This window comes from Thermobia domestica, chromosome 3 (genome assembly GCF_964235325.1).
Source record: "Thermobia domestica chromosome 3, izTheDome1.hap1.1, whole genome shotgun sequence".
NCBI classification, from domain to species: domain Eukaryota; kingdom Metazoa; phylum Arthropoda; class Insecta; order Zygentoma; family Lepismatidae; genus Thermobia; species Thermobia domestica.
Window position 1 is genome coordinate 39,610,169 of NC_137456.1, and position 27,019 is coordinate 39,637,187.

The window sequence follows — 27,019 nt, forward strand, 5'->3', positions numbered from 1 at the left end:
TAACTCTAAACATACTTGTGTTATTATTGTATTTTTAAATAAATGAAACAGTAAATTTTATGCAAATTTGGTAGAAAATCATAGTTTCTATAACATTAATTAAATGAAGTGTACAACAATTAACAATTAAAATATCTCAAATGGATAATTTAACAATCTTCACGTACGGTACAGCATTCATGCCGTAATTTTTCATATAAACTTATGGACTGTGAGCTGTCTCTCCATACTCCTTGATCGGTTGCTACATAAATTGATGCACCAATGATGTTTGTTTTTACTCCTAACCTCCCTTCTCCGCAATTACAGAAGAAAGACTTCTAGCTCTTTACTAGTGGGTAACGTTTCCATTATAGCCGACACGTTCCCCCGTTGAATGGCTATGCTTATGCGTTGAATCAGGAAACTTTTTGCTCGATTATCTCCTGATTTCATTGATAGACGGCCGCCAATTTCTTTTATAAATTTGAGGCCTCCTTCTTCCCAAGAATCGCTAGACTCAATTGCTATTCCGACAAAGTAATAGTTATCGAGTAGATTGCTATATTTATTCCTTTTTTCTTTCGCTCTTCGAGCAGCTACGTATCCAGCTTGTTCTATAATCATTAAAAAAAACTCTTGGAATCTTGCGATTCGAAATTTTGATTCGCATACTGAATTGATTTGATTGAATTGGTTTCATGCAGTAGTTTGTGATTGGCGGGAATTTGGAGTTGCTAGTGTTTTGAGGTGTCTGAGATAATTAAAATTTAATTATTAGCGACATGGAATCGGAAGAAATTAACGATGTAAAAGAAGATACAAGTTCAACAGCTTTGGTCATTAATAGTAGAGATGAAAATCAGAGGGTGTTAACTGCTCTGTTGTGTGTAAGTAGATAATGTACCAATTTGATATGCTGTTCGTATATGGTCCTATTTAAATTTTTGCCTCATAAGTGGTAATAAGAATAATCATGCTATTCGAGAAGTAAACATACTTCAAATCCACGTAGAGGTAATGGATATAAGTGTAATTTCTTCAAGGATCGTACTCCATATGACTTAAAAAGTCAACTCAAAAACCAACAGTTCATATCAAAGTGGAGGAATAACTTCCGTGTTATTCTAAGATTGAATTTATTTTAATATCCATAATTGAATTCATGAATTATAGTTTTATTCCTTCAGGAAGACGACTACTAGTTCCTTAAGAAATGTTCCTCATAGTGGAAATTGTATTTCTGGATGACGTGCCATGCTGATATATGTCGTAAAAATAAGTGCAAATAAACATAAACCAATCTGTGCTAGGTGAACACTGAAAATACGAAGTGTTTGTAATGGCATAAGAGTAAAGCGAAGATCGTGAATCCCCACGAGGGCATATCTGTGTGGAGCAGGGCCGTCGACGACGGGATTTTATGACCGTAATCGAGGACTGTGATCGTCATGTTACTTAATCCCGTACGTGTTGGACAACTTTATCGTTATAGTTCTTGACTTAACATAGGCTAGTACGTGTTCAATAGCATGAGGTTTCGGTTACTTTTATATATATATATATATATATATATATATATATATATATATATATATATATATATATATATATATATATATATATAGATAGATAGATAGATAGATAGATAGATAGATAGATAGATAGATAGATAGATAGATAGATGAAGGTGGGTTTGTAGCTAGATTGGTTTCTTTATCAAAGCCGAATATAGGCGGTTTAGTAGCCATAGCCAGTTTTTTTCTCATACGCCCACTAATTATGTACAGATTGATGGGAAGGTTCTAGAACACAGGTCCCCCTATGTAAATTAGTAGCTAGGTTGGATCCTTTGTACCAAAGTTTAATATTTAATTCATATAGTATTTCCGAGCGAGCGTCAGCGAGTGAAGGAGTGTTAGAGCTCCGCAGGGCACGTTGTTTTCTGTGTATCACAGCTAAATGGTAAGGGGGACCTGTGTTCTAGAACCTTGCCCAGATGGATAATATACGGAAGAACTTAAGCTGTGTAAAAGCAATTATTTGTGCGAAGAAATAGCATGTACTAGTAAGTTGAGATTATAAAAGTAATTATGATTGCCAAAACCGTATCAACATGACCTAGATGGGCAATACGCTACTATGTATTGTAGTGTTGATTAGAATGCATTCCACTTCAAGAGAAGGCGAAGGTTATTGTCGCCACGAGGATGTGCCTGTAGAAAGCAGGCGCAATAGCAACGGTGGATATACGCGTAAACATTTTTTAAAACTTATTTTATTAATGGGTAAAAGAAGCACGCACTAACTTGTGAATGTTAATCTCTACAAGGTAGCTTTACACATATTCAGTACCGTACAGATTATGTATAGGGAAAGTCCCTTATGACTGTGCGAGTCACATTTCTTGGTGGAAATAGTATTCTAATGCTTTCTATACTAGTCTTGTTCGTACTAGTAGGACACGAGTGTACTTATAACAGGTAAAGTTGTTGGGCACCACCTGAAATGATTATTCACAAATTAGTTTTTCCTTTAGTACGAAGCGTAGTTTTCGTGCATATTAAGTATGTGTCACTTTATAAAGTTGTTTTACTTCACTTTTCCTACTTTAAGTAATAACTGAGTACGTTCTTGGGTGTTAATTTCTTGATGTATGCCCCCCTAAATTATTACATACAAACGTCAGAACCTGCAAATTCATATCCCATAGAAATAATTATTCATGAAACAACATGCACCAACTTTCCAGCAGTGATGAACAATATCAACTGTTCTTATCAACATTTCAGACAAATCTCGTACGCCTTTCATAGGAATGTTTTGGGCTAAATTCTAACGACGTTGTCTGTTCACACAACCAACGTCGTTAGAATTTAGCGCAAACATTCGGATGGGCGATCGAGATTTACTCCTGAAATATTGATAAAATGTTTGAGAGTAGATAATACTTATCACTGCTGCAACACATAGGTTAGTACTTATTGCGTTAAAATGAAGAAATAGTTCGTAACAAAATACCCATTTTGAAACCAAATGATCTGAGTTGTGGCACCAAAGAAACCATGCCTTTTTTTTAATTTTTTAAATTTTATTGTATAAACCTTTTTTACATCAAAACCCTGACGGCGATCCTCCAGGATGGTGCTTGCCTCGTATAATTTCCCCAAATCCATATTTTCTAAGATCTTCACTCTGTGAGATGACGTAGAATTTTCACATTTATACAACTTTCCCAACGGGCTAGATTATGTTTGTATGTGTTTTGTTTTGGGACTTTTTCGATAATGATCGCGACAATGAAAGATTATTGTGTGAAGTAGTACCATACATTTTCATTATTATTATGTACTGCCTAGAGAGTTTTGTTTCTTATTGCCATATTACACTTAAGTTTTATTTTTTCAATAACCACCTCGTGTGTATTACATATAGTTTTTGATTATAATCTTTCCGTTGTTCTTTGGAATACAGTTTGTGGCGAATATTTGAATGAATGACTACCAAAGCCAGATGGTAGTGGCAGTGCGGCGTTCACTTAGCGTCGTATTTATAGTCGGAAGTTACTTAAATGAAAGTGGAGCTTGTTTCTGGCTAAGCGGTTAGCGTACGCGCCTTTGGCGTGGGAGATCCGAATCCGATTCCCGGCGGAAGCTCATATGGTTCGGATTTCAAGTTAATCAGTAGGTCCACGTCTCATATAGCCTCGCTGCTGAAAGGGACGTTAAACTCAAAATCAACTCAACATTGAATGAAAGTAGAAGCGGTAAGACCGTAGCCAGAACACTAAGACAAGAAAAACATTTTTTTAGCTCTAGATAAACTATATATAATAGAAAGCTTGTAGAAGAGTTAATGAGCTGCATAGAAACAGAAAAATTTGAAATGCATTTAACAATTAGCATAGTTTAATGTGATGTGTAACCCAAAACTGATTACGAAAAAAATGCATATTTTTTGTTTGAAGTGGATATAAGGCATGTTTGCCTGCCTGTAGGGATGTACCGATATATCGGTATCGGCAAATGGGCACCGATATTTATCGAACTTTTTTGCCGAACTATTTTCGATTTGTTTTAGACTTAAAGTTGATCTAAATTATTATCATTTGTACAATAGATTTCTTTATGCATGTGTACGCCTTTGATTTGCACTACTCGTACTCAACTGATATTTTTACTATCTCCATGCCAAAGTACTGGCAAAGAAAAGCCAAAGGTCCTCAGTCACGATCATGGGCGCCCGAAGAAAGTTTTCTGGGGAGGGCCTATTCCATGGTTGCTATATTACGTCTGGTTTTTAATATACGTGGTTTGCTATAGTACGTATACATTTTCGTGAGCCAGGGAGACGGACCTCACCCTGCCCTCCTCCTTCCTGCGCCCCATGGTCAGGATAGCAGACCCATCATTTGAATCCCAAACGAGGCAGAGGTTTCAGTTCAGAAGAAAATGCTATGGTAGAAACCCAGAAGACGCTCACTTTGTCATTATTTTTTGTCATTGTCATTATTTTTCCTACTTACTGGTTAAAAACAATTAGTTCTAAAGTAATAAATATCGTTTTCGACTTCGCTTGAATAATCCTCTTATTATTATTATTATTATTATTATTATTTATTATGGTATACACAGCAAGCAACACCTGGTTCACCACGCATAATTTTTTAAACAATAAGAATTGGTAGCGGTAGTATCCATTAGCATTATATGTATGGAGTGGTGGCGATGAGGTGGGCAGTTGCCCCCACTTTTTTGAAGTGCCCCTTAATGTATATAGTTTCATTTAGAAATTTAAAGTTTTTGTACGTATTACTGATTCATAGAAAAAAATAGTGCCGTATGATATTTACTGTGGCGTGAGTGCGTATTGGTTATTTGCCTTCCCGTGGAGTTAAGAAAGCTACATGAATTGCCACGAAAATGGTCCAAAAATTAACCTTTTGGAGCGCAATAATTCCAGCGTAATTTCATTTCTTCTTACAAGGATTCGATATGTTAGTCAGCCGCTTTGAAATTAATTGAGAGAACATTTCGCAAAAGAAGAGAAAAAGTTCACAAGTTATTCTTTAATTGCACAAAAATCGACAGTTCCTAAAAATGTCTTTTCTTCTTTCTAATAGTAAGGAATATTGATTTTAAAAAATAATAATAAGAAGAAGAATCAACTTCTACCTTTTTCTTGTTTTGCCTACAGCATTTATGATATTCCGCAGTTACAAATTGGTGGTGAAAGAAAAAGGTCTCTTTTTTTTTCACTAGCAGACACAACAAAGTTCTTTTCTCTGACTTTTTTCTTTGAACAGAAAATAGCAAAAGACAAGTGAGAATGCTCGAAGAGCATTGCCAGAACGAACTGAAAAAGAATTAATTTTTTCGAAATTTATATGAAATTTTATATTAAATGTATTTGATTAAATTCAATAGATAATACACTTACATATTTGGAACCTGCGTAATAGGAGATCTGTTGAATTAGGTATATTGAGCAGTCACTTTTTATCAATGATGTCAATTTAACCTATTTTTGACCAAATCTAGCCTCAAATGTAAGTTACTTTTTTAAACTCTTTTGCCACTTTTTGGCTTCTTTATTAGCCGTTAAATTAATTGTAGAAATTGTTTTTCTTTCAAAATAAACTTTTTTTAAAAAACAAAATAGCCTATTTGTCATTATATATCATCGTATTAATTGATTTCTCTAGACAGAGGATATTTTATTACGCAACAAACATTTTTTTTTTATTCTTCTCTCTCCCCACCCCCAGATTAAAAAATTTTCACATTTCATTACAAGAATGAAAGTTTTCTAATACAAAGTTAGTAAGCTGTTCGTTTCTTCAAGCTACAAAGATTGTTTTTGTTTATTAAGGAAACAAATAGGATATCTAATTAGCTTCAAAACTCAATGCAATCACGATGATTCATGTGGATGTACGGAGAAACAAGAAGTGTTTATAAGAACTATGACCTGCCGAAAGAAGTGCTACTGAAAATTCGGACAATAGCAGGCCACATAAACACAACCAATCCCCATTCCAACGATGGTGCATTCAGTTCCAGCGCCTCGGATAGCTGCGATGTCATCGATGATGACTTATTTCAATTAAACTGATAATATGGATGTTGATTTTCACAAATCAGATGAGTTGATGAGATTTTATTGTGATTTAGTCATGTATGTTGCTTGTTAGTCTTCTGTGAATAAAATTCCATATTTCATATTTTACTATCTCACTTATAATCCTACACACAAAAGGGGGTCTAAAATCTACAATGTGTTATAGGTTAGCAGTTCAAAATCTAGCGATTTTTTGTGTAAAAAGCTTATTTCTGAAGACCATCTAGCCTATTTTCTTCAGAGGTTGTTGGCAACACTGCTTTTTATCACCGTATATACATTGAAAATGAATATATAACCAGTGGAAACCGGTTACTATTTGTTAACAAAATGTTCACCATCTTCTTAGGTATTGTGGACACCAATATCATCTCTTTATGACTTACGATCACCAAGATATGGTTCCTTAAATCTTCCGAAATCGGAACTTTTTTGGCCAATATCTTGGGAATTGGAAGTCATAGAGATGATATTGGTGTTGATCAGTACCTACGAGAACGTTGAATATTTTGGTACCAAATAGTGACCGGTGGCCACTAACTAACTGGCCATTGGCCAAATTACACAATTTTGCAGACAGAATTTTAAGGTGTTCATGAGCAGGGAATCAAATCTCTTAGATCTTCGTTGTTTAAGATTAAATTTAGGGGAAATATATTTTTTGTGTGGAACCTAAGATAAAGTTTTGCTTTACGTCCGTGTGTATCAAAATTGGCCTTATATCTAATATACCTTATTATAATGTTGATCATTTCATTATTCTGAAAATTCCTGATAATATGTAAGGAATGTGTCCAAAAGTATCGGTATCGGTGAAAAAGTGGTATCGGTACATCGCTACCTGCCTGCAGAACACAAAATAATCTGGAACTTTCATGGAAGAAAGTCATGGAAATATCCAGAGTATGCAGAAATCAGTCACATTAGCACAAGAAATTACTAAATCCATCCTACACGCAGCGCTGTGAGGAATCATTGTCAAGCCATTAAGGAGAGAAATCTTTCCTCCTTTAGGAGAAACAGACCAGAAGTACTAAAATTTTAAACTACGTTATCTATTTTACCGCATAATTATTGGTTTTCTTGCAGCGAAATAAGTTACAAGGATTTCTTGACTGCTTATTCTTTGAACATAAATTTACGGAATTCGAAAAAAAAATTTCCTAAACTAAGCACCAGTTCTGAAATTCAAGTGCCTCAATAATACAAATCCAATTCGATACATTATCCTACATGCTTTGCCCTTAAATTATAGTTATTGGTATAAATAGTATATTTGGAACAGTAACATTGTCCGATTCTGAAATTTCACCGGTATGCTTGCATAGTTCCTACTCAATACTTAAACACGAGTCTTTCTTTCACACCGGCATGCTAAAATAATTCGTCAATCGAGATTACTTCAAATGCTTCAAAGTATTTGATTCCACACGTTTCAAGGTAAATCTGGAAGGAGCAAAATTTTGCTAACTATAAAGCAGATTCACAGACAAGCACCATAGAGTAAAGAGATACAGTAGACAATACCCACTATTAAATGGAATTAAATGTAGTTGAAGTTCAAGGTGAATTGGAAATTTGAACTTAATAATGAATTTACTATAACGTGGTTTCATGTGTAATCCATCCAAAAACATAATTACTGGCAGGTAAAAATTGGAAATAATAACAGGAAAAAAAAAAGTTAGTCTCGTCTTTCCAGTCGCCATAGCGACTTGGCGCCCGTGATTATTCGAGTATTGTGTATTTATTGAAACAAATGACTCAAAGTTTCTGAGGACTGAGCACTCCCTGACTTTCCCTATCTACGACGTAAATTATTTGTTAGCCTAAATAAAGAAAATCGTTTTTTCTGATACCTACGATAATTATAGCAGGTCGTATAAAATGGGTACATATACCACTAAAGTGAGAAACATGCATGAGGTTCGTAGAATATTAGTTGGAAAAAGAGACTTTGTAGGTAATTTAAGAAAATATAAAGTTGGATCATAGGGAATTGAATTTAAAAATCGTAATTGGTTTGGATGCATATGACAGGATTCACTTAGAGATTTGTCTGTTTGACTATGGACCTTTTAACGTCCTTCAGCCATAGAGTAAGCTATTTTGATAGTGATGATGATAATAATGAATATTCACATGTATTTTCTTTCACAGGATTCAAACGTAGCTTCTGCAGATGTTTTGGAAGCTGCTATTGATCAGGAGCTTCAATTAGAAGAAATGAATTCTTCCTCGCTGAAGAAGAAACAAGATATTTATGGGGCGATCAAAGGTTAAATACTTTTTGTCTCATGTAATGACATGAAAATGTGTGTTTTGACAATAATGTAACTTAGTGTAAATGTTCATAATCTTTCTTCAGTTTGGTTGTAGCAATTTGGTTTAACTTTTCTCGCGTGCGTTGTATCAGAATCATGACAAAAACAAATGATTAAATCAGGGCGCGAAATTTACTTTTTTAGTTTGGCGATAGGCATTTGGTCTTTACTTCGTTTTCCTTTGAATTAAAAAAAAAAATGATCAATTTCTCTAATCTGGGTACTGGACTTAGATCTAAATTTCGTGTCTTAGGTTAAATAATTAATTGAATTCCCTGAATTACGTGCACAATATAGGCTCTACCACATAGCGAACATGGTACGATCAGTGATCGAACCTCAGTCTTAATCTACTTGACACTACTTGTGGAATCAGTTAGTTAATTTCTTATTGCTTTAATTTTATACGTATATTTGTTCTTGTAAGTACTAATAAATACTATTTATATGAAACATTATTTGTAGATGTAGAAATTGGAACAGTTTGGAAGACCAGAATTGAATGTGCAAATGCTTCCGTGCACAAATCGACAGTTGCTCCAGTTCATTTTGGGAAAGACGGCGTTTATTCCATTGTATTATTGGATGATAATGAAAAAGATGTGGATTTAGGGGAGTGCTTTACTTACACTGGAGAATCAGGAAAGAATTCCAAAGGAGTTGACCATCACGTAAAAGTAAGGACAAAACAGCGAAATCAAAAGGAAATTGTAGTAGTATTGTATTGATATAAATAAAATGGTCTTTATGTATGGTTGAGTCTATATCATCGATTTTACGTAACCTAAATAGGCCTGTTTTGATATTTCTCATACATTACACACACACACACACACACACAGAGAGAGAGAGAAAGATAGATTCATTCATTCATTCGTTCGTTCTTTCTTTCTTGCAAGAAGAAATTAAAACATTGGCCTTTTTAAAAATGTTATTGGTTATTGAGCATATGGAACACATTATAATTATAATAATTAACAACTTACCTGAATGATGATCCTTTCATTTGTTGTTTAGCCTATATTTCAAGTGCTTCCAGTGGGGACTTTTCTTCACGGCTTAGGCTTAAGACTTTTTTTCTATGCAGGTCTTCACATAGTTTTTGTAACTACTACTAGTACACACCACTAGTTAGTAATTACTAAAACTTACGAAGACCTGAATAGAAGAAAATCTTAACTCGAGCTCCGGAAGAAAAGAGGAACATTACACAGTTGAGTTGTTACTTGTTTTTAAAATTCTTCGGGTTACAGTGAATGATAAGAGGGCGAAGAAGTGAGTGTTCGGAGAAAAAAAAAAAAAAAAAAAAACTTGGCACATACATATTTCATCATTTTTTTTAAACAAAACAGTCATCTTTGTTGGTAATAAACTAGATAACCTTAACATAAAATCAGTAATTCTTACTAATAAATTCAATTTACAAAGAACATATGATTAATTAAACACATGTGTTCATGAACTCATCCAAGTTGTATTTCGTTCCCAATATTAGTAGCTGGTAATTTCGGTGACTTAAATTCTGTCTCCATCAATGCTTTAGAAAGAATAAGTTAGGGAATATGAGGTATAATAAGTTGAAGTCACTTGATGTGTTGAGTGATATTCAAAGACTGATAGTGAGAAAATTTAATACTAGCTCAAGAAATGAACTTGGTATCCTGGTTACTGTGACGGTGCGCAATCCACAACGCTACCCGATTCGCTTCGCGAACAGCAGTGCCCTTTTCTTATTCTTCGGTGTTCAATCACTCAGATCAGCCACTTTCTATTGTGCTAGGATAACCCGGTGTTCTATACTAGTTATACATGCTATACTGTATGGTTGAGTTACACATGTATATAAATGTAGAAATAACCTTTTTTTCCCCTCTCAAACTTGCCTCTAATTTTCAGAATTAAAAATGCAGGGTTAGCTCGACAATTGAATCCGGGTCTCCTGCTCTACTGGGTTACCCTAGTACAATAGGAGTTGTGGTATAGTTCAAGTGGTTTAAGTTAGTCTAAACGGCCGAGCATCTGACTCAAGAGTGAGAAATTGTATGGCTGATTCTAATCAGACAACGGATTTGATAACTTAGTAGTTATCGCACCAACACTTAATAGTAAACGAGAGACCAGAGTTTGATTCATGGTCTGGTCTTTTATTTTTTCATTGTATTGTTTTTACCATTTACATTTTAGCTAACGTAATTATTGTTCTGTTTTCAGATTTCCTAACCTATCTATGCTAACTGCTCCGATAAAGGCAATAGATTGTACAAGTACTTTTATGTGAATCTCGCCAGTTTTCGATATCTCGAGCTAATTATTCGCACTCTGATGGCTAGTACATATTCTGAGTTCTTCATTCCCGCATTTGTTTATCGAATTTTGCTGCCACTTTATACATTCAGACTGTTTTCACCTCTCCTTTGTCTGTGTACAGCCCCTCCCCCAAATTTCATATTCATGCTGTCTGCGTGAGGCAAAATTATGCTTTTTATGCATTTCGATTTTGAAGTCCTTCGACAGTGATCGCTCTGATAAAAAGTTCTACAGGGATAGTAACAAGCATTTGCTGACAATTAACGTGTTTTATTTCATCGTAGACATTTTTGTTTGTTGTAATTACGTATTTGTTTAAATTGATTTATAAAAAAACACGCAAAGGGAAGTTATAATTTAGTCTGTCTCCGTCTGTCCGTTACACCGTCTGTCCGTTACGATAACTCTTAAACTAGGGTGACCAGACGTACTGATTTTCGCAGTACAGTACTGTTTTTCAAAGAGCTGTCCTGCGTGTTGCAAAGACATCTAGAAAATGGAGAAATATCCTGACTTATTTGCAATACTTTAATGTTTCATTCTTTATTCATAACATTTCGAATCACATGCACTCTTTTGCTGAATGATAAACCATTGTTTTTACTGAGAATGCCTTGTCGAGATGTCGGTAAGGCAAGAAAGGTTTCTTATTTCAAGATACGACAGTAATGCTAAACCAAGTTAAGTAGAAGTTCCCTCGCGTCAGTCTAAATTTTTCTTTCTTCCTTAAAATAACCCCATGCTCCGAAAATTGGTAAACAAAATAAGTCACGAGTTCCACTTTTCTTTGTTGCCAGCTATAGCACGTATACTTAAACTTTATCCAGTCTTAAAATCGTATTTTCTATCACAGGATAAGTACCCACAATCATTGAAATGTCTGAAATAGGGCTCTTATTTTATTCAGTTTTTAGTGATTTTGTTCATTTTCTTGAACATCAGTATTATTTAAAGTTCAGCATTGGTTGCTGAACTGAAAGCAAAGTTGATTGATAGATATAACTACGTGTTTTTTTTCTCTCTCGTAGTGAAGTCAAAACTAAAAAATATCTTGAAGAAAATGGGGTACTATGCAAGGGTGCCGATTTCTCTGTAAATTTGGGGGGCCCATTCAGACGCAGAAGGCATATATGAGGATTTTAAGACAAATTACATTCAAATTAGCCCAAATATTGTATATTTTTAAATACAATAAGGGGGCTCACATCAGCTTTGGGGGGGGGGGGGCTCGGTCCCCCAGGGTCGGCGCCCTTGGTACTATGTGTATCGAATTTTGAGAGATGTGTGTGTCCATTTTATTCAACTTGTATTGTATATTGAACAGTGGTCTGTTTTCGCAGACTTTAACATTTTGAATTGGACAAGACTTAACTCAGTAACTGAATGGGATAATGTCCAAAGAAGCTTGAAGTACATTACCAAGTATGTGATTTGTGGAGTTCAGTATATGCCTCCCTGCCACAAATGCTCCGACTGAGGGAGTATTTTTTCTATAATTTGTGGAATCAGAAATCTCAGTTCGAAGCTTTTAAACTCCTAATAATAACCGAATGTAACTATAATTGTACCTGCAGTGAATTCCAGGGCATAAGTTTGCAAAACAGCAAGTTACTACGCACTGTACATACAAATGAAAAATATGTCACCAAGTATTGCACTGATGTTTAATTGGTAAACAGATACCACATATTAATGAAAAAAAAATAACATTTTTGGGGAAAGTTTATAAGGTAATGGATAAATAACCGTTAAGAAAAACCACATTTCTATGTTTCATTAAAATTTTATGCTTTAACATACTTAAAGTGACTCCTGCATGTTACTCCATCAAATTGTTTTAAATTTTTTCATCAATCTTGTATTTGTCTTTCATGAAGGTATTTGCTGTGTTGAATTCCTTCAAATTGCTAAATGAAATAAGAACGTGCGTATTGCCAACGCAGTAGGATATATATATATATATATATATATATCCTACTTTTTGCATGTCAGAATCTGGTCACCCTATCTTGAACAGAAACGAATTCTTTTCTCATAATAGATAGCTAGATTGATTATTTCGGCCGAGTTCGTGAATGGAGTCATCGGTTAATATCTTCACAAGTAACCATGAATTTAAGGGACTTTTTTCTACTATTGAAACAAAAATAGTGGAAGTTACATATCGTGCCATTCATCTCCGGTTGACATCTACGGGGAGAAATTGAAATTTCTAGTGCGAGATTTTTTTTCTTTAACTGTCTACGAGAGAGTGTTTTCTCCATTATTATAGAAGGTTGATCGGGATACATATCATATTGATTCTTGAAGTCCACTTTTTTGAAGAAGAGCAGTGTCGCGCCAATAGTTGTGTTCCATTGTATCACCAGCATTATTGACTATCGCAAAATTCACTGCAATAAGCTAAGTTAGAGTAAAGTTATAAGGAATTTCATCCTACGTGGAGATTTTCCATAAACCAGTGAAGGTTGTTGTAGACATCGTTTGGGCTGCCATTAGGGTCTTTCTTTTACAAGGAAATAACACAGCAAGGGAATAACTCAGATAATCGTTTCCTGCTCCATTGTCATAAATTGCAGAAAGCTTTATCCATCTGAACATGCGCATGGTTCTTGGTGACTTCGTACAAATGATTAGAATCGTGATTCCTGGAAGTTAGCAGCGTTCACCATCACAGTCTTATTCCTCACGTTTCCCTCACTCCCCCTCGTAATTGTGGATCCCAGCTCGCGCCTTTTTGGTGGACAAACATCGTATGCGTGGGTTTTCTCGGGGTTCTCCTGTTTCCTCTACTTTCTTCATTCCACCATTTCATTCATTTCTCATCATCACCGTCTCCTTTAGCCTAGCCGGCATAATCGTGTGACGTAAAACTTAAAAGATTTAATTTCATTTTTTCCCTCGTAAGTGTATCTGACGACAATCATGATTCTACGGTGTATGCGGGTAAAATTCTGTCAATCCCTTGCCAGAGGTGTAACTAGATGTAACAGCCCGAAAATTACGTTAATGCGTGAGATAAATGTAAGGCTCGTCCAGACCTCTTAGTTTTAGCCAGCCATCTTCCATTTTGACCCTGCCAAATGTCTTTCGTACAGTTTGTCTTACGCTTAGCAACGTGACGCAGAAAGAAGTTATGAATCCGGTCCATATGTACGAACTGCAGACCAAGGTGGTGGCAACTGACGTGGCTGAGTGCGACTGGGCTAGATTTATTCTCTGGGTCGTCACAATAAGCTTTTGTGGGTTTTTCTAGCATACTAGTCCACGGAGTATCTCAGGGCACACTTTCGCTGATAACCTCGAACAGTTGAATATTTGTGCATGGGCCCCATTTGTGTTTGTTGACCACGATATCTTTTTAGCTGTGGTCCCAGAGATGGTTAAACCATTTTTCCAACACTCTCGCGTCCTTTCAGTTGGGCAAAAATTGTGGTGGAAATGAATATTGATGTACCATTTGAAATAACGGTCCACTTTTGATGGCATTCACAGTACCATCACAACATTCCGGCTCTTGTAAGCTGAGGCACTACTAATAATGACGCCAGAATCATGTTTCTGGTGCTACATTAGCGTTGTCAAATAAGTTGAACATAATCCGATTAAACTTCTGTATTATTATATGAGTATCTTCATAATCATTTAGAGTGTGTACGCTCCTTCGATGTGGGAGATCGGGATTCTATTCCTGGTGGAAGCTCATGTGTTTCTGATCCCATGCTAGGCATAGCCAAGCCTCACATAGCCGCAGAAAAGAATCTTAAACTTGAACAACAGATTTTTCAGTCGACTGAGGATTCAATTTCCTTTCCAAAGCACGAAGAAAGATATCGTTAACTTGAATAAATTTTCCTCAGAGATAGGAACAGGGGGAAGGGATAAAACATTTCTCAATGTATACAGCTTCTGCGAAGTAGATATTCTCTCTTTATCCCTTCATCTCGTTGACTGGATGACTAAGTCTATAAAATACACAAACACTTCATTATAATGGACTGGCCATGAAATACTTCAAAAAAATCTGTGTACCCTTTATATATGTAACAAGGTTTATTGCTGTTCCTAACAATGTATTAGGAACCAACTGATTTATTATTCTTACTGTATCATTTCAGAATCTCCGCACCACTTTACAATCCAAAGACCAGTCATTATCTAAACTTAATATGGCACTTTGTGAGAGTTGGAAAACCAAAAATCCTGTTCGAGTTGTGAGAGGACATGAGATGAAAAACAAATATACTCCAGAGGTTGGCTACAGATATGACGGTAATAATAATAATATTTGCCATCTAATTTATGAAGTAAACGTAACGTTATAACTTAACGAATAAGTTCAGAGAATTGATGGCATTAGACAGCCCGCTAGACATGAGGTTTGTATACATAAGCAACCAAAATAAAAATGGTAAATAAATAAACTGAAATTGTTTTAACTTGCTGTAGTGTTCTCATATAATAGCATAGTTCATTATTAGAGACCGAATTTTGTAGGCAATAAAAAAGTGGAAAATAATAATTAAAAAAACTCGAAATATAGAACGTAACGTTTAATGACATCCAAGAACTGAAATTAAATAATGAATACTGTTTAAATAATCTGGATCAGTGGTCGCCAAACTTATGAAGCTTCTGAGCTACCGTACAGTTTTTAAATCCTATTGTGAGCTACCAACCACAAGAACTATCAACTTTAAAAAAATCTTAACATTTGTTTGTGGAGAAATCAAGGTTAGCCAACCTCACGATCGACGGTTTGGCGATCACTGATCTAGATAATGAATACTGTTTAAATAATCTGGAAATATCCTTAGCATTTGTACAGAACATCGTCTTAAGAAAAAAAGTATGAAATTCTTTTAATGTCCATGTAATAAATTATGGAATTCTTTTCATGCAAGTAACAATTACGGCATATTACCACTCCTCGGCAGTCCAAAGTTTTTACAGAATTTCACACACAACAAAAAATTAATGATCACTTAGTAATGAATTGTTAAGTGCATTTTAATTTAATAGGTTTTGGCAATCCGTCACAAGGTTATTAACAAGATATTTCTTTAAATCTTTAGTTGTTAGGTTGTCGTCCAGCAATATTTCTATTTCCAAGAATATAATCTCGGAGCGAATTTAAAGCACGCAAGAATACAAATTCACTTGATATATTTTCATCTCTAAATATTTGTCCAATTGTCATTAATTTATCCAAGTGCTTATTTTCCGTGAGCTTGACCAGTAAGTTAGATTTTCTAATACTTAAATTTCATGGAACTGACAAAATTTGAAACAAAATGAACATCCTACAATTTTGTATCAAGTCTAAAGGAGACGGTCATCATATGAAAAAATGGTGAAGTGGAGAGTGGGAAGAAACGGGGAAAACCCAAGCATACAATGTTTGTCCACCACAAAGTCCACTTGGGTCGAGCAGAGAGTGGGAGGAAACGGGGAAAACCCAAGCATACAGTGTTTGTCCACCACAAAGTCCACTTGGGTCGAGCAGAGAGTGGGAGGAAACAAAGAAAACCCAAGCATACAGTGTTTGTCCACCACAAAGCCCACTTGGGTCGAGCTGGGATTGAACTAGGGATTCCACGCAACAATAGTGAGCGCTCTACCACAGCTACCGCTGCGCCTAACAAGAGATCAATGCAGTTGTGCTAACACAGTCCTGATTTTGAAGAAACTGCAACAAATAGGCAATATTTGGTGTGTAAGCAATAATATAGACATTATGGAGTATAGAATTATAAAGGACATCACGATACACGTGAAGGTCTAAACTTATAGACTTATGCTTTATAATTTATATTATTAATAAAAAGTCAAGTAAGTGTGTCGGGATGTCGCTATTCAATAAAGTGTATCGTCAGTCAGAAAAGGTTAGAAACCACTGTTGTAATGTATCAACCTTGGAACTGAAACCAGGGTTCACGTGCACTGGAGGTGAGTCTCATAGCTGCCTTTCACGCAAGGAACGTATGTAAATTGTTTGTGTGTTGTGGAACATACTATCGTATACCCACCTTGTAGCACAAATTAAACACGTTCACACATGCACGTGTACTATTTCTGTTTATTATTAGCACTTCGTTTAATTGTTTAGTATATATATGTATACTTTTGTTTTAACCCAGGAGGGGCTACAGATTAGTAGCATTTGAATATTGTAATTATAAGTTAACATACTTTATGTACTTAATGTAGAAATATGGCAGCATGTTAAATTCACTTTGATGAGTTTTTTTCGTGATGAGTCGCATTTATTGTACAAAAAGAGATCCGAATACTTCATTGTATGTCTTCTTTCCCTCCTTAGGTCTGTACACAGTTGAGAGGTACTGGAGAGCTAGAGACGAAGGAGGGATTTTCCTTCATAAATTTGCGTTTAAACGTTGTGACGATCAACCGCCACCGCCATGGAAATTAAGATCTTCGCCCGTAAGTTTTTATTAATATATATATTGTTAATGTGATTCGCTTGAAGGGCACTCTTATAAAAAAAAAAATCTTAAAAGTATCTTGTTATGAATTTGTTATAAAAAGCATCTGAAGAATTGTGAACTGTGAAGCCTCAAGAACTGCTAAATAGTTCATTTTAGTTATGATTTATGTAATTAGTTTCCATCCTATCGTATCTCCACTAAAACTTTTTATTTTTTTAACTATGTCTTCACAATGATGACAGCAACGTTTAGTATGATCTTTTAGTGTTCGAGCACTGTAAAAAGTACAACAATGACACTTCCTATGCTGTAATTTATAAGTGGTAGCAGGAAGCTGGTTGTTCCTCTTAACCTATTCTACAAGGCAACCTTCGTCGATCCATTACTACAGTAGCGTCAGATTCCTCCGTTAAGTTAAGTGTAATAAATTGTGACATTGACCGCATCACGATGTGTTGTGCAACGTGCCCGTTCTCTCGAAATATTTGTTTGTGTTGAAATTTGTTTATTTACTATAATGGCGAACTCAATGTAGCGCAAACATTAGTACACACACGAAGCATGCAAGTGTCTAAATATACGATATGATACGAGAAGATAGTAGCCTAGATCAGACATACTAATAATTTATCAGTTATGGAAATTCCTTTGTTGTAAAAGGCACAACGCGTTTGTTCTGGCGTTTGTTACCATCCATCTATATATCTTCTATCTTTTGTTAATTTTATTTAATGTAAAAACAGAACGCAAGAAAAAGAAAAAATAATTATATATGCCAAATAACAAGTTAATGCCAAAGATAAACCATTACAATACGTATTAAACTATCGTTATAAATATATTGTGAAAGGACAAGATGCCCGTTCTTGCGTTAGTTACTACTGCGGCCGTCCCACGAAATTTGGGAACATAGTTTAAGTTAAAATCCTTAATTTTAGTCTAATTACGTGTTCTGTCGTTGCTCTTTCAACCAATCGCCTGCCCTTAAAGTGTAATGTAATTACACATTTTTCATGACTGGAGAAAAGAAATCCGTGATGCCGGGTTTTAATTCTCGATAGGACCATGTGTGATTTAGATTCAACGTTAAACAGTTGGTCTATATTTTGGTGTTGAAAGTGAATGGTCGAATTAATTGCTTATTTACTTTAGAAACGATCGAAATTGAATGCATATTTGTTTCAATTCATCATAAGAACTTAATAAATATTATAAACTAGCGTCAATTACCCATTTTACTAGGTTAAAACAAGAAAAAAATATTAATATGTTCCGGTAGTCAGTCAGTTTTTACTATTGCTGTATTGCTGAAACACTCTCTGATATCGGTCATTTTCGACCAGATTATATATATTCCCTTCCCCCTTCCGCGGGTTATGGGGCTGAATTTGGATTTAATCAGCATCGGAATTGTTACCGTTCATCTCAGCTACACCAAAAACTATGGTTTCGGCACTAATATCGGTCATTTTCGATCATTTTTAGATATTTTCCCCTCCCCAAGCTACGGGGCTGAATTTGGATCTAAATAGCATCGGAAATGTCACTGTTCTTCTCCGTGACCCCGAAAACTATAGAGTCGACACTAATACCGGTCATTTTTTACTATTTTTAAATATCTCTCCTCTTTCTCTCTCCTAAATTGCATCGTCAAAGTGAAATGATGAAAACCATCCCAGACCCAAACCGCATTTATGTTGAAAGTTTAATCGAGATTGGTTGGGTGATTCAAGAGTTGTTATATATATATATATCCTCCCCTCCTCAAAGTAAATGATAAAAGAAACTTCCCAGGCCCGAACCTCATCAATGTGAATAATTTGATTGAAATCGATCGAGTAGTTCAAGAGTTATTAAGTCACGAACATTGTCACTTTCATTTTTATATATATTGATTTTTGCATATCTTCCTCCTCCCCTAAGTTGCATCATCAAAGTGAAATGAAGTGAAATGATGCAAACCATCCCAGGCCTGAACCTCATCTATGTTGAAAATTTGATCGCGATTGGTTAGTGGTTCAAGAGATTGAGTCACAAACATAGTCACTTTCAATTTTGTAATATAGATATACGAGAAACGAAGCTAGTTAGCTTTTAAGTATTAGTTAGTTTTGTGTATCCGTTTCAAATTACACTTTTGATGTATGTATGTATGTTAATGAGTGTGTAACTGAATGATTTTTACAAAATCAATCTAGGATATTCAGTTGGAGAAATAGATTAAACAGTGTTCGCAACAGCAGTGTAAGAAAGTTCAAAGTAATACATTATTTGAGGGTCCAAAGCTGGGGGATGATTTTGAGAGCGGCGGGGATGCAAAGTCGGTGTCACCACCATTATCGATGTGGCTTCCCTCTTGTAAGACTGCAGAGGCGCTACCGTTCAGTTAGTAGCGTTGTCTTCAAATTTGAATTCCGCGCCGACCAATCCAATGAACTCCCTCGTGGCTATATGGTTAGCGTACGTGCCTTTGATGCTAGAGACTCGAGTTCAATTTCGGTGGGAGCTCTTAAGCTGTCTCCGCGTCTCATATTGCCTAGGTACTGAATGACATGATAAACCTTAAATCAACCAAAAGTTTTTTTAAACTTTTATTTAAGTTTTTCTTTTTAAAGTTAAATAAATAAATAGTAAACTAGGCAAGGGTAAAGAGGTAAATTCAAGTTCAGTTTGGAAGTTTACCTATTAAACGAGAGTCATTTACATCTAATTCTACTTCCCAGTTAATCCATTTTTTTAACAGTATATGACTTGTATTATGAAAGAAAATATGACTAATTAAATTTTATTTACAAGGTAACCAAAAAAAAATCTTGTCGTTTTTGACGTCCCATTAATCATGCTCTCACAGAGAGGAAACCAAATGACGCAACTGATTCGCGTGTATTTGTTGTATAACTTCAAAATGGGTCTGTGGTTTTAGCTGCTGTATCAAGTTTCCACATATGCCAGTATGTAGGGAGAGTGTCGTGAATGAACGCGCTGCCAGGCATTGGTTCCAGAAATTCCGTTCGGGAGATAGCGTTTTGGATGAACCTCACAGTGGACGACCACATGTGTTGGATGACTAGCCCTGAAAGCAGCTATCAAGGACAGTGGTCTGACGTGTGATGAGCTTGCAGAAAGGTTCCATGTTTCCGCTGAAACAGTCAGACTGTACCTGCGTGGGAATGGGAAGTCATACAAGTTAAGTAAGTAGGTGCGCCATACATAGTCTACAGCCTACAGTGACAGCTTGTTTATCCTTGCTCATTCGCACCTGAACACACTCATCTTTGATCGCTTGCTCACTGGTGACGAAAAGTGGGTCCTCTATGATACTCTCAAGCGCACCAGACATTGGTTGTCACCACCTGCTCCTTACACTTCAAGACCACTTCTGCACCCACGAAAGGTTATAGGTGGAATTGTCGGCAAGTGGTGCATTACTAGCTCCTTCCACCTGGTCAGACCATCATTCCTGATCTCTACTCTCAGCAGTTGCAAAAGGGTGCACCGTGCATTGCAGCAAGAGCCGACATTGGCAAATCACAAGGGTATGTTGTTCCTGCACGATAATGCCAAGTCATGTAGCAGAGAAGACGCTGCAGACCCCTCAGCAACTTGACTGGGAGACATTGCCATACACCATATTCACTGGACCTTGCATCAACAGATTCACACCTATTTCATTCTCTCGACAACCTCCTCCGTGGAAAATCCTTCGCAAATTAGGGAGACGTGCAGATCGCACTCACGGATTTCTTTGCATTCACGACCGCCGAGTTTTATCGCCAGGGGTTGTGCAGCTGCAGGAACTTTGGGAAAAGATGTCTGGTGCTGTTGGAGATTACTTCGAAACTTAAAGGTACTGTAACAAACCTACTACCTAACTACTTAGTCTTCGGTGTCGTCACTGGGAGAGGGGCTATAAAATTCTCCCTCCATTTTATTTAGTATAATAAAGGCATGTTTTATTGGGAAGGTAGCGCATAAAAATTCCGATATTACCTTAGTAGTGGGATCGAACCCAATTTTCTACAATAAGCAATTATGATGGCTCTTATCTTCGCATTCATCTATCTGTAAAATATAGGTATATTCTAGGATACAGAAGTGAAACTCAATGATTATAATAAAATAACGATTTATGAAAAATCTTAACTGCATCAAAATTATGAACAAGAAACAATTAACCAACTGAATATCTGATTGGACCTTACAAACTGCCATAAGGGCTTTAGACTACATTGATTAATCATAAGCAAATGGTCCAATAACCAAAATAAAGAATTAATTCCTACTCACCAGTTTGAAGATTCCGAACTATAAGCATCAAATATAGTTGGATACGACAATATATAATATATCTCACCAATATATTGATAGCATATTAACAACTCACTTTTTCCCTATATATGCCACTATCAATTAGACTTTTCAGACTACTTTAACTATATATCTCGGAAAATTTTAAACCACTTCACTTTTTTAAAAAACAAAACTATTTGAAAAATACACTTATCTTTTCCAACTTTCGTTAATATTTTAATATTCCAGACTAAACCATTGGTATCAATCGGAATTATAGCGACGTACATTCGATAAGCAACTTGAAAAATTGACGTATTAGATGAACTATTCCTATAGTTTCAGTAGACTTTTTCCTAGTTTGGCTTTCAGAATGATTATGACGCTATCGCCTGTAAAGCGCTATAAGTACAAAATAATTGTACTGGTCGCCGCTAATGGCGCTACTAGTAACTAGTGCGTAGCTGACAAAAGTTTTTTTTTTTTTTTTTTTTTTTTTTTTTTTTTTTTTTTTTTTTTTTTAATCCTAAATTAATGTAACTCATTACAGTACATACCGTTCATTGTATTACTCGTTGTTATTACTGCTCCAGGACGGCAAGAACTCTTTTGGTTACCTTGTACTTATGAGAAAAAAAATCCATTCTGGTTATATAGACAGAACATTTTTCTGAAGTCTTGCATTACATCCAGTATTATTCCGAAGGTTCTGAACTGGAAGTTGTCCACTTTTTTGGATCAAAAGATCCAATATATTTCAATCGAAAATTTTCTTGTAAGCTCCATATCTGGAGAACTACATATATTGTAGCCAAACCCAAACTATCAGTTAACTCAATAATGTGCTTATTCCATAGAAAATACAACTCCTCGATTTAGAGGCCGTTCAAAAATTTTGTGGCTTCCAAAACCTAATTATTGGCCGTGATCGCAATAATTTGATCCATTTTTGGTTTTCCTAGAATTCTTTTTTCTGAGTATTTCCCAAAGAACTTCATTCTGTCTGTGATTATGATCAATAATTTTTATTCGACACTTAGAAACCACATTTATCTACTTCAGAGGGTGAATGAGGTAAGGCTAAAACTATTTTATCAGTTTCTGAACTATTTGTGATTTTATGTAGGAGTCGGGATAAAGATTTTGTTTAACTTTATTGTTTTGAATTTCAGAAGAAAACTGGGCGTCGTAAGTCAAACAAAAACGCCATATTGGCTGACGCAGAAGTTAATCAGAATGGTGTTAACGGAACAGTTGGGTCGAAAGTAGACGTAAATGGAACAGAAGTATGTGATAATGCGTCTGAATCAAGTAAAAAGGACATTTCGGCTGCTAATGAAATGGAGGAAATTGATTCCACGTTAACTGGTCTAAACTTGGACAGCGCAGGCTCAGGATCTGCTAGTGATGAAAGTGACGTGTCAGACATGGATGATCGACTGTGGCCCTCGAAACCAATCCCACCACCACCCCTGGTACGAAATAATAGAAAAAGAAATATTAAGAAGGGAACGTGGAAGAAGTGGACTGATGAAGCTGAAGATGCGAGTGAACCGTGGCTAGGATGGAAAAGTGTTCTTTTGTCAGATGTAAAAGTGAAGTTGCCAGATGATTATAGTGGCGATGAAGAAGAGGGTTGGCTAGGCTGGTAGTTTCAACTTCTGTGTGTCTGAGTGTGTGTGTGTGTGTGTGTGTGTGCATTTTATATGTAAAAGAACTATCTGTTTGTTCTGTGACAGTTATTTAGATGATAAAATTTTTGTGTCTTAAAAAAGTTTAATACAGTGGATATTGTCCTCCAAATCGGTTCTTCCCAGTACCGTTCACTTTTAATGTTAAAATTTCAATTCTGGATTAATTTGCTGTTGCTTAAATATTTCATATGCATTCAAAATATTAGTAATCTCAGAACAACAGTGAAATAACAGGAAAAAAAGTCAGCGGATACACGAAATCTGTTCTCTCGCTTGTTGAACCAATTAAGCTACAAGAACACGAATATTACTTTAACGAAATCTAAGTTTTTGTGTTCGTTTTTGCTTGGAGATAATATTTATCATTGATAATACATCTACAACAATTTTTTGTTATATTTAGATCATGTACAGATCTTGAATAAATAACTTCAATATCGCCTAGTATTTTCAGTATTTTAAAAGCACGTCTGGATGGTTCTACAATTAAATTGTAGATCTTGTCTTACGTAGTCATGGTGCTAAAAACTAACATTGAAAATCTACGCTGAAAATAAATAAGATATGCATTTTCAATAATAATGCTAGTAAGATGTGCATTTTCTTTCTTTCTTAAAGATTTAGCGAAAGTTCTTATAATGTGCATTTTAGTTATCTGATTTTATTTTCTGCTAAGTCATTGTTATATATATAAAGTATTATGGTGGTCACCCTTTTCAGCATATTCTCAAGTACTGAATTATAGTTACCAAGGCCATGACATTACAACCTCCAAACTGAGCAATGAAGATTTCCTCAGTATCACTGATTATTTCTAACCCCTCTAATAGATAAAGTTCTTTTGTTTTTCTTTTCAGTTGTAATATTTTCATAAATGTGAAAAAAGTACTGTGAATCTCGGTAAATGTGGATTGGTTAATGATAATAAGATATGTAAAGCGTTGCTCTAAATATGTAATTGCCACTGGATAATACCACCAGGCTTTCAAGGAGGAGAAAGTTTATTATTATTATTATTTTATTTTATTTTAAAGTAATAAAGTACTCCTGTGTGAACTAATGAATGAAGCAAATAATACTGAATTATTAAACCAGTTCAAAATCAATTATATATGTATATCAAACTTGGATTATTCTGAACAAAAGATAAATTAATTGTGAATTTTTTGTATTTTGTTTTTATTTTTCTATTTTGCTATTCACGCCGCTGTGTTAAGATGATAGCACTTGCATGAAATAGCGGTTGGCAATAGGTCAATAAAGAATGCCTTTGAATACACAAAGTGAGTGGCTTTAAAGAAAAATAATACACTATCAATATGTATTTTGTATGTACAGGGTGTACAGAAGTAGTGACTCACCATTTGAGTGATCAGTACATTTTTATTATAAACAAGAATAATATGAAATAAAATTGTATTATAGGTACACAGAAATTATGTAAAAATCAAGTGATTTACACTATCTAATCCCTATTCTCCATTTGGAGGTCCACCTAACATTGATGCATGCCTGCATCCGGAGACGCATATTTCTGCACGCATCTCTGCACCCCAAACAATCAAACTAGGACTCTGGTGATCATGTTCAGTCACCACATTGGATTTTCAAGAGGCCAGTACACACAGTTGTGATGGTTCACTGACCCTAACACATGGAACTTTGCCTCGTCCGTCCAAGCTATGTGGTTCTCGAAGTCAGGAGTTCCTTCCACCGTTCGCAGGTAACACTCAGCAAACTCGATACGGTGATCGGGATCGTCCTTATTAAATGAGTACAGCTCAAAAAGAAAAAACACCATTATACAAAAAAAAAAAAAAAAAAAAATCAATCGTACAGCCTAACCTACCGCATCTAACAACAAATGAGTCACTACTTCTGGGACACTCGGTAAAATCAATTAGGAGGAAAAAAATAGTTGTTATAGGTAAGACATAATGGTTGTTTTATGTTAATGATTAAGTTTCGTTTTTAAAATAAAGAAGTAATATTGATATTATTTGTGAAATGTAAATCTGATGTCTAAGCAAAATATGATAAAGATTATTAAGGAGTGGAACCAGAACTTGACCATTTTCAGAGAACTTGCGTTAAAAAACGAAGTGAAATGTAAATGGAGGGATTAAAGTTTTAGATGACAGTATTTTGAAAAATGAATGTGCAACTGTTTCTTTACATGCCTTTCTGACTATTACTGACAGGTTTACGTGCTGCTAGTTGGGGGGAGATGATCCCATCCACCAACGTCCTCTAGCACGTTTGGCGGTCTACACTATGGATCTTTGAATCTTAAAAACACTAAAAATTAACTGTGTTGAAAGCTATCGTACAGACACCATAAAATTTCCGATTTTGTTTGTTTTCTTGTTTTGGCTATTTTGATGTCTATTACTTTGTAAACATTATTTTCTTTGTATATAATTTATTATTACTAAATTCGTACTATTTTGATTTTGTGACAATGAATGTGTATATCCGATACATATGTATTAATATACATGATAAGAAGGGCTGTAATGTGTATAAAGTGGTGAAGAAATCAGTCGTAAAATTGTGACTCATTCTTACTGAAGGAAAAAAAAATGAACTCGGGAGCACACACATGGTTTGCGTAGAAGGAACAGTAGAGAAATTTCCGTTTAAGAGGTCAATTAAACATATATTTATGCTGGTATATCTTTCAGCCATAAGTCGATATTTTCTACTGAAATCTTAGGCATATTTCGAGTCCTTGAACAAGTCTTCCTATAGGTAAATACATTGAAATAATAATAATTATCGTACCTTGTAGTCTAAGTTGTTCGTAAGCTAGTTTAACGTACAGTATGTTTACGAAATACAGTCTGAATTAAATGGTGAATAGTGTATGTCTAATAATAATAATAATCATAATACAAAAATAGAAACCATAATAAATACAGGGGGATTTATTACTTATTATTTCGGAATGGAAGAGCATTGTGCAAGGCGGTTTAACAAGTTAACACTCGAAATTATACCCTGCTTACTCAAAAATATTTCAGAAGCGTTAGGAAGGGATTCTGTAGACGGAATTCGCGTAATAACTTTATTAAGAAAACGCTCTTTATAGATCTGTTGGCGTGTCCTTGGTAGATGAGGTCTGGTTCAGCTCCCGGTGGAAGAGCTTGGGATACACTAGAGTTGTTCAACTGTAGGTCTTCTGTATAGTCTCACTGTTTACAAAAGACCTAAATATGAAATAATCAAAGGAAAACGTCTTGTGTATCTTCGTGATGATTTTAAGCATGAATTTTTTTGAAATGAGCACGGCTTAGTTTTCGAATATAGTAGTTTATTACTACCTTTTGTATTTGTTAGGTTCCGAGGTAAGAGTAGTCACGCATCTTGCTTTTCCGACTTCCAGGATTCGTTTGTACGTATCATACATTCCCATGTGTGATGCAAACTAGCTAAATCGTCATAGTTTCGTTTTAGACTTCAGAATCAGCATGTAATTTTTTCTGCTGCTATGGAATTTTAAGTTCATGTTTATTATAATAGTATTATCTCCATCTTTACACACTGATCCTTAATTGGTAAGAAGAGAAAAAGTATGTGAAGTCTATTTTTGTATGTAAATTGCACGAAATACCAAAGTTTGATAGGTAATTTAGTTCTTTATAGTGAGATGATTCTTGAGTGCAATTGAGAGGTTTTTTTTATTATTATTAGTTTTTATCTTCTTTGTAAATTGTTTGTTTTAGTTACAGCCAAGTTTTACTTCCTAGAAATACAAGGATTGCTCATTTGTATACTTTCTATTATTATTATTACTGTTAACATTTGTAAAAACAAAGAATATATCGAGAAAATAAATTTAGGATTTAAACTTCCA

The 27,019-nt window shown here is 35.1% G+C and overlaps 1 protein-coding gene across 3 annotated transcripts; it reads left to right on the top strand.

The window, feature by feature from the left end:
• The first annotated feature begins 665 nt into the window (after window positions 1-665).
• Window positions 666-27,019, top strand: LOC145680314 (uncharacterized). 3 transcript variants are annotated; one of them, XM_081750684.1, is made up of 6 exons: window positions 666-869; window positions 8,260-8,377; window positions 8,889-9,100; window positions 14,849-15,002; window positions 17,053-17,174; window positions 22,642-27,019. In XM_081750684.1, the coding sequence occupies exons 1-6, from the start codon at window positions 765-767 to the stop codon at window positions 23,119-23,121; spliced, it is 1,191 nt and encodes a 396-aa protein (XP_081606810.1). In that variant the 5' UTR covers window positions 666-764; the 3' UTR covers window positions 23,122-27,019. The 3 variants fall into 3 exon arrangements, with proteins under 3 accessions (XP_081606810.1, XP_081606813.1, XP_081606811.1); XM_081750687.1 differs by lacking the exon at window positions 666-869 and adding an exon at window positions 880-996; XM_081750685.1 differs by lacking the exon at window positions 666-869 and adding an exon at window positions 1,089-1,445.

Coding starts and splice junctions, on each gene's coding strand:
- LOC145680314 (XM_081750684.1), top strand. CDS start 765: ATGGAATCGGAAGAAATTAACGATGTAAAAGAAGATACAAGTTCAACA. Junction 9,101..14,848: donor GAGTTGACCATCACGTAAAA/GTAAGGACAAAA, acceptor GTATCATTTCAG/AATCTCCGCACCACTTTACA. Junction 15,003..17,052: donor GGTTGGCTACAGATATGACG/GTAATAATAATA, acceptor TTCCCTCCTTAG/GTCTGTACACAGTTGAGAGG.